This window comes from Delphinapterus leucas, chromosome X, assembly GCF_059928025.1.
Source record: "Delphinapterus leucas isolate spDelLeu-1000000601 "Yukka" chromosome X, BTC_Dleu_Yukka2, whole genome shotgun sequence".
Taxonomy (NCBI): Eukaryota; Metazoa; Chordata; class Mammalia; order Artiodactyla; family Monodontidae; genus Delphinapterus; species Delphinapterus leucas.
The window spans coordinates 76,696,387-76,704,773 of NC_143150.1; the positions used below are offsets into that span (position 1 = coordinate 76,696,387).

At 43.0% G+C, this 8,387-nt stretch overlaps 1 protein-coding gene across 3 annotated transcripts in view; it reads left to right on the forward strand.

The window, feature by feature from the left end:
* The window catches only part of EDA2R (ectodysplasin A2 receptor), a 67,300-nt gene extending 59,485 nt beyond the window's left edge, over positions 1–7,815 (forward strand). Inside the window, exons 3-7 of one of the 3 annotated variants that reach the window (XM_089904456.1) lie at positions 305–483; positions 1,037–1,122; positions 2,745–2,909; positions 5,716–6,108; positions 7,365–7,815. In XM_089904456.1, coding sequence (XP_089760582.1) covers positions 305–483; positions 1,037–1,122; positions 2,745–2,909; positions 5,716–6,107 — 822 coding nt within the window. In that variant the 3' untranslated portion in view covers position 6,108; positions 7,365–7,815. Of the gene's footprint in view, positions 1–304; positions 484–1,036; positions 1,123–2,744; positions 2,910–5,715 lie in introns of all 3 variants that reach the window. The other 2 variants (XM_089904455.1, XM_089904453.1) reach the window with 2 other exon arrangements.
* Positions 7,816–8,387: the final 572 nt, after the last annotated feature.

The following is an 8,387-nucleotide window of genomic DNA, read 5'->3' on the forward strand; positions in this document are numbered from 1 at the left end:
CTCCATCACTCTGGGTAACCCAGTAAGTATAATGTAAAACAGAGCCCCCAGGAAATCTCTGGTAAGCAAAATGGTGTGAGTGAGAAATAAATTTTTGTTCTTTTAAGACACTGAGGTTTGGAGTTTACTTTTTTACCATAGCATAACCTAACCTATGCTGACTGTAAATTGATGTCATGACTCAGTAATGGGTTGCAACTTGCAGTTTGTAAAATGCTACTCCGTACAATGTCCACTTGTCCCATAGCTAATCCTCTCTCCAAGTTTCTGTAGAGTAATGTTAGTGACTCCCATTTCACTGAAGGATTGTGGTTATGGAGAAGGTGGAGATGCATACTGCGCAGCCTGCCCTCCCCGCAGATATAAAAGCAGCTGGGGCCACCATAGATGTCAGACTTGCATCACCTGTGCTGTCATCAATCGTATCCAGAAGGAGAACTGTACAGCTACCTCTAATGCCGTCTGTGGGGACTGTCTGCCCAGGTGAGCCTGCTATATAAGGCCAAGCTCTTCTGGGCATTCTCTAGCCCTTGGAGGTCTCCCTCATCCTTACCTCTCAGGGCCTAGTTGAAGTATTCTAACTGTCCATATCATGATGAGTTTAAGCTCCCCTGAGGGAGAAGCATTATTTTTTCAAGATACCCTTATAAAGTACTTAGCACGCAGTCAATTACAGATGAGTACTAAACAGCTGTTTTATCATGCTGGCATGCTTAGCTCAGGCCCAAGTTTCAAGGTAAATCTCACTGTAGACCTAGAAGAGATTAGGAAGCAGTTGGTGTCAAAGCAGTGTTTCCTTCTCTTGTGAGACTAGTTCCCATTTTGGTTATAGGGTTTGGTGAATGGGGGAAGAGGTGGAGAGTCTGGGACTCTGAGTCAGAATCAGACATAGAGGCAGAGAACTCACGAGGGGTCAGAGTGAGTGATGGCTTCCTGGAGGACAAGACTCTTAGAAGCTGCCTATGGTTCAAGAAGGACCAATCCAAGTACATTGCTTGTTTGATCATCTTGCCATTTTTTATTGCTCTGACTACAGATTCTACCAAAAGACACGTATTGGAGGCCTGCAGGATCAAGAATGTATCCCATGCACGAAGCAGACCCCCACCTCTGAGGTTCAGTGTGTGTATCCAGTTCTCTTCTCCCCTTTCCCCCCCAATCCATTGAGTGACAGCAAGACAGCATAGTAAAGACTTCCCCTACCCCCTCATACTCCTTCCTATAGGGTAGATTGGCAAGGGAATTGGTTAGATTTGAGTAATAGTTTTGCAATATATTATCTGTGTAACCTTCTATAAATTATTGAATCTCATTGAACCTCATTTCCCTCACCTGAAAAAAATGTAAGTCATGAAAATCATTGTTCTTCATACCTTATGGGATGCTGCCTAGTTCTAGTGAAATAAGAGGTTAGAAAGCATTTTGTAAATTATAATATTTGTACACTTGTGTATTATTTATTTGAAGTTTATAGGAGTCCCTAATGCTTAGGACTAGTAAAAGGCTGAATGAAGCACTAAGATCTAGTCTGTGCCCATATCACTATCCATTTATCTGTCTATTATTTTTGTCTATCTACCAACTATATGTCTACTCACTTATTTTTTAATTTATTGATATCTTTTTAAAACATGAAGTATTTCAAATATGTAGAAATATTTTAAATGCAGAAAAATATAAAAAGAAAAATGCTCAGTTACACAGCATCAATGATTAATAAATCTTAAAATTTTGCATATTTGCTTCAAATTTTTTTTTAAATGAAGATTCCACAAGTTTAATGGAATCTGTGTTTTGATCCTTTCTGAGTTCCATTCTCTCCTTACCTCCCCAGAGGCAACCACTATCATGAAATTGTGTGTACCTTGTTGGTAGGCTATGCTACAGTAACAAACCCCCAAAGCTCAGTGATTTCATGCAATAAAAGTTTATTTTTCATATGCAAAGATCTTACTCTATCTTGTAACTATACCATCAAACCATGTGGTTTCCAGGTTGATGGGACAGGTTAAGAGATAGAGGAGACATACTGGCTTTTAACTACTTCAGTCTGCAAGTGACACACATTACTTCCACTCACAGTCCATTGGCCAGAAGTACTCTTATGGCCTTACTACAAGGGTATATGGGAAATGCAGAGAAGCATGTGGATAACTTGTGAGCACTATGACTCTGCCAAACTCTCCACCCATGTTTTGATACTTGTATTCATTTTATATATATATATATATATATATTCATAAGCAATGTATTCTATATGCTATTTTTTATATTTTATAATGTTTTATATAAATGATATCAAGTTATATACTCTCTCTCCAATTTGCTTTTCCTCTCTGGATTATTTAAATTGATCCATACAGGTCTTTTATTTTAAATGCTATATAATAATATTACATCATAGAATTATATCATGATTTATTTATCCTGTGCCCTACTGATGAACATTTTGGTTTGTTTCTATTTGTCTAGGTTATATAACTGAATGTGACACGGAAAGACCACAGGATATGTGCATCTTCAAATAACTATACTAATTTATACCATACCAGCAGTATATGCTAGTTCTTCCACTTTGTTCTTTATACTTTTCCCTGCTCTACAAAGAAGTAGAACCAGTTTAGCAGCCCTAGTTGAGGAAGACCCTGGGGAGAGGGTGCTGGCCTGAGGAAGTCCAGGCCCAGTGTCAGGGTGACTATTGACTACCTACAGTGACTGACCTCCCCCACTTTCTTGTCTCACAGGTGCCTTCCAGTTGAGCTTAGTGAAGGCAGATGTACCCACAGTATCCCCTCAGGAGGTCACACTTGTTGCACTGGTGAGCAGTCTGCTCATGGTGTTTACCCTGGCCTTCCTGGGGCTCTTCTTCCTCTACTGCAAGCAGTTCTTCAACAGAAATTGCCAGCGTGGTAAGGGTAGCTGCTTCACGTATTACATGAATCAGGAACAAGGTTCTAACTAGCAGAAGAGAGGAATTTCCTGGGGTTGAGAGTTAATGGACCTTCCCTACAGTGCTGAAATATCTGGGGTGGCAATAGAATGCACAGAACTTCAGAGATGATTGAGGCTGACCCTATGAGTTTATAGGACCTGGTTCTTTAAGGTGTGGTAATTCATAAAGGGCTACAACATTATGGGAAAACCCTTGGGAAAGGCACCTGAAGTCCTAGTCCAATCTACCTCTAAATCACTGTGTAACTTTAGATAAGTCATCTAGCTTCTTTGGACCTCTTTCTCCTTAATCTTTAAAATGAGAGATGAAGTTGATTTCTAAGTTCTTTTCCAATTAATTATATCTACTAATAGGTATAGATTCTGGAGCATGTCAGGAAAAGAGGAAGGCTGGCTGGAATGAGACATGACTATAATAAAAGTGGGTGAGGTCTCAGGCAATGGTTATCAGTATAGTAGTATACCAAATGTGGTAACTGAGAGCCCAATGTTTAGAGGAACTGGCAAACTTAGACATTTATCCTCAGACAATAATGATAACCAGAGGTCTGGCCCAGCCCATAGGAGATGGCCATGTGAAATTTTAGATGGAATGTCATATTTAAAATCAGGAGTAACATTATGATCTATTTTCAGCACAAGTCCAGCCATTATCCAAGAATATGAGACAAGAATGCCAGGTCACTGAGGGAAGATATAGGGGAGGTGGGATGGTGGCTGGCCAAGACCAGAGAAGGGTTTAGATCTTTAGTCAATAGTACTGAGGTTCAGTGCAGCTTCAGTGCCATCAAGGGAGCTGAGAGCTGGACAGAGACACCAAAATACGAACCCAGGCTAGTAAGCGGAGTTGATTTAGTAAGGAAAGAGGAGGACACATTCTACTAGATACACAGGTGCTAAGGACTCCTCCTCAGCCCACTGGATATTGGGTCCAAAGCAACACAACTTTTTTCAACCTCTCTGTTTGTGTGGAAAGATTCTGCTTATATAGGCCTACCTTGGTCACTTTGGATCTAGGGTCTGCCAGATGATCTTCAAAAAGCTTAGAAGATATGTTTGGCTCTACCTCTCACTTAAGTGGAGGTGAATCTAGGATTTCAGGGGATGCAGGGCACAAGGGCAACACTGTTATCCCTTTATGACCCTTCTCAAACTCTAATTCTCTCTCCTCTACTCTCTGGTGTCTCCTGGAACTTTGTGGCTCAGGGTGGATCATCCTGTCTCTGACTTTGGAGGCCAGTTTCTCAGATAAGAGCTGTTGCCCAGTCCCTGGGCATGGGCATGAAACATGGGAAATGAAGCATTTGGGCCCCAGGGCCCGGAAAGAAGAAGATGAGGCAACATCTGAGAGCTGCCTGTCTCCCTCCTCCTGCCTCAGGAGAAGAGAAATGGGTAACGCTTCTCTGCTCCCCCTCTGTCCTCAAGATAATAATGCAGTACCCTTTTCTGGGGATACGAGGGCAGGCAGCTCCCTCAGGGTCTCCACAGGGGAAATAAGATTAGACATTTTCTCATTTATCAGGAGGTGTTTTTCAGGAGTCACTGACTTACATGAATACTAGGGTTGTATAAGGGAGATTAATATGTGAATTGGATCCAATATAAGGTTCATTAGAGAGGAGTAGAGACTGTGGCAAACTGAATAGCTCATCCCCTGTCTAAAGAGGAATCTACTACTCAGTTTCAACTGTTTGTTACCATGTAGGAATATTCAATGTTTCAAGATCTTCTGAATTTTCAAGAGAAGCCAAAACTCTGGATTTTTATATGAAATAGTTTTAAGTTATGGCAATGAGTTATAATTAAAAAGTACCACAACCACAATGCAGGGGTCAAACAAACACACATCCCATAGGCTCTCAGTTTGTAACCTGATGTTGAATCAGACTTATGCATGAAAGGTGTTTTAATTTTCTATCACTGCCAGAACAAACTACGACAAATTCAATGGCTTAAAACAACACCCATTTATTATCTCACCATTTCCATAGATCAGAAGCTTTGTAAGCTTGGCTGGATCTCGACTCAGAGTCTCACTAGGCTGAAATCAAGGTGTTGCCGAGGCTGCATTCATTTCTGGAAGATCAAGAGGTTAATCCATTTCCTTGATCATTCAGAAAGGTGGAAGAATTCAGTTCCTTGCAGTTATAAGGTTGAGGTTCCACTTCCTTGCTGACTGTCTGCTGAGGACCATTCCCAGTTTCTAGACACCACCCACACTTTGACTTATGACCCATTTCCGTTTTCAAAACTAGCAATGGTGGTCAAGTCCTTTTCCTTTCACATATCTGATACTCTCTCTGACTCTTCTGCCTCCATCTTCCCCTTTTAAGGACACATGTCATTACATTGGGCCCACCTTGGTAATCCAGGATAATCTACCTATTTTAAGGTCCATAATCTTAAATCCACCTGCAAAGTGCCTTTTGCCATATAACACAACATATACACTGGCATAACACCAGGGAATAAAGATCATGTCTGGTGTGGGTGTTGTTAAAATCCTGCTTGCTGCAAAGGATTTCTCTTTCTCTGGAGAAATTGACAATTTTCCCTGATCCACCACCAGGTAGCCTTAATCTGATACCCCAATGTAAATACGTTTCTCAACTGTCACCTCAGCCTGGTGCTAGGTGCTCTGGTCCCCAGGGATGGGAGGGGGAGCACTAGTTCCCAGATCTTTCCTGATTTTGTGCTCACGACCAGGTGCCCCACTAAGAAGAGCCCCTGCCTTTGGGTGACTCAGTGGCTTTCTGCTTCAAGTTTCAGGAGGTTCGCTGCAGTATGAGGCTGACGAGGCAGCGGAAGAGGAATCTCTCTTCCCCATGCCACCTGGCCAGGAGACCAGTCCTGAGTCCCCACTGAGTGAAAGCATCTTTGAGACCCAGGCACTTAACCCCATCCTGGATGACGACTGCAGCTCGACTCGTGGCTTCCCCACACAGGAGTCTTTTACCTTGGCCTCCTGTGCCTCAGAGAGCCACTCCCACTGGGTCCACACTCCCATCGAATGCACAGAGCTGGACCTGCGAAAGATTTCCAGTTCTGCTTCCTATACTGGAGCTGAGACCTTGAGGGGGAACACAGCTGAACGCTCTGGAGACAGACTGGAGCTCACTGTACCCTTTGAAGTACCCAGCCTTTCACTCTACTGAGGTGAGCTGGAAAGGTAGGGTAGAAAGACCAGAAATTGGGGACCACCCCCAAAAGGAATTATCCCTTGGAGTACTGTTGTTCAGTAGGGCTAGTGTCAGAGGAACAGCAAGCTAGGAACACTGGTGGATGGAGGGACAACTGTGATAATGTTAATCTTTTAAGCCAGTCAGTCATACATCATATATCTGGGCCTACAGTTGTCAAGGAACTGGCCAGGTTGACATGACACCAGTTTTTCTATCCTGGCCTTTTGCAATCTCTCTCAGGGCCCCACTGTCTAATAGTTATATTCAGTTATCTCCCATCATGTATTCAAGCACCAAGGTACAGTGGGAAAATATACAAACCTTGGCATCTGGAAGCCTTATATTTCAAATCTACCTCCATTCCTTAATATTTGTGTGAAGCTTGTGTAAATCCCTTCACCTCTCTGAGTCTCAGGTCCTTAATCTGTGAAAAGTAGGAAATACTATTCACCTTATATTGTGAGAGTTGAATGAGAAATGCATGTGCAAGTGCCTTTTACAGTGTCTAATGCATTAGAGGTGTTTAAACCATGTTAGTTTGTCTTTGCCCCCAGTCACAATTTATATTGGGTAAGCCAAAAAGTTTGTTCGGGTTTTTCCATAACGTCTTATGGGAAAACCCAAATGAACTTTTTGACCAACCCAATACATCCATACATATACACTACACTCGTCTGGTCTTCATAACATAGCTTTATGGTAAGAAGGTTACACTTTATAGAGGCAGGAACTGAGACACAGAGAGGGAAAGTGATTTGCTTAAAGTCACAGAGCATTTCAGTGGCAGAACTGGGTTAGAGCCCAGGTTTTGGAGCTCCATGTAAGTAACAAGGGGCAGTATGAAGCATGAGGGTGGATTCCTATTTTTCAACTAACCAATTACTTTCACCACCCATTTCCATATTTCTCCAGCTATGATATTGTCCAGGTCCCCCAATGACTCCCGCTCCCTATATCTTACCTAAGAAAATATAAACAATATGTAGGTGAAAGCCAAGACTCCTATTAAACCAGTCATCCTAGATACCTTCAAGGTCATCTAGGCCAACCTCCCTTCCAACTCCTCCAATCCATGCTTGAGTCCCTTTTATAATATCCCCAAGAAGTGTTTGTGTCATCCTTGCTCACATACTTACAGTATCAGAGAGCTCACTACTGCCCAACATGTATTGCAGCTATGACTGGTGGATTTGAGCTCAATGTAAAGAAAACCTTTCTGTCTTCTTATAGTAACCACCCTTGGGTCCTGCTCTGCTCCTCAGGCCACACAGACCTCATCTGCTTCCTGTGTCTTTTGATAGCCCTGAAGAAGTCTAAAGATAGCATCTCCTCTCTGGAAAGTACCATTTTGGGTTCCGTTAAAGTATGGGGGGCTTAAAACTGAACCCAGTTTCATGAGGAATTGTCTCACCAACATAGAGTAGGGTAGAACTGTCATCATGTCCACCCCACACAAGTGATGTTTTTCTGCTATTATACCTTAACCACTGGCCTAAAACCATTTTTTGAGGGATGGGAAGAGGAAGGAGCTAGTGAGATTGTCCCATAGGTTTCTAACTTGCTCTGCTCCCTCCCTAGGTCTCTTGGGCTCCTGGCAGCCCAGTCGTTCTCCCTGGACTCTCCTGCCTTGTTCCTATACCACGACAGCAGCAGGGGCATAGGATGTGGTATCCACAACAGCCTGTACTCTACAGACGGGGCACATCCTATCCCATCCCACCAAAGGACTGATCCTTCATCATTTTCCCAAGACTGACCAGCAGCATTTTTTGCTTTCCTATCCTAGATAGCCTGCAGAACCAGATTCCCCAGTCATGGGACTACCGGACATGTTCCTAGCTCAGCTTGATTGTAGAGAGGAGGGGAGGGGATGGCAATGAATGGGGTAGAGTTTTACTGCCTGCATCTTTGGTCAGGTGAACCTGAAGGAGGAGCCTCTCAGTACCCTATTGATACATCTACCTAGCACTTTAGGGACAAAATCAAACTCTTCCCTCTTTCACTCCTCTGCACTGCCCCCCCTCCCCAGTACACACACACACACACACACCTACACACATCTTAGGAGAGGCCTGAAACCTTGATTCCCCACACATCTCTTAGACTTCTGTGGCTGTGACAATCACGGAGCTAACCCCTTTGCCCCCTGGGGTCTTCCTCTCCACTTATAGGTTTCTTACCTTCTTTAGTGGGGATACAACTAAGCATCTTTTTGTCTCTTAAAATGGTACTTCCTAAAGTTCCTTTTATCTT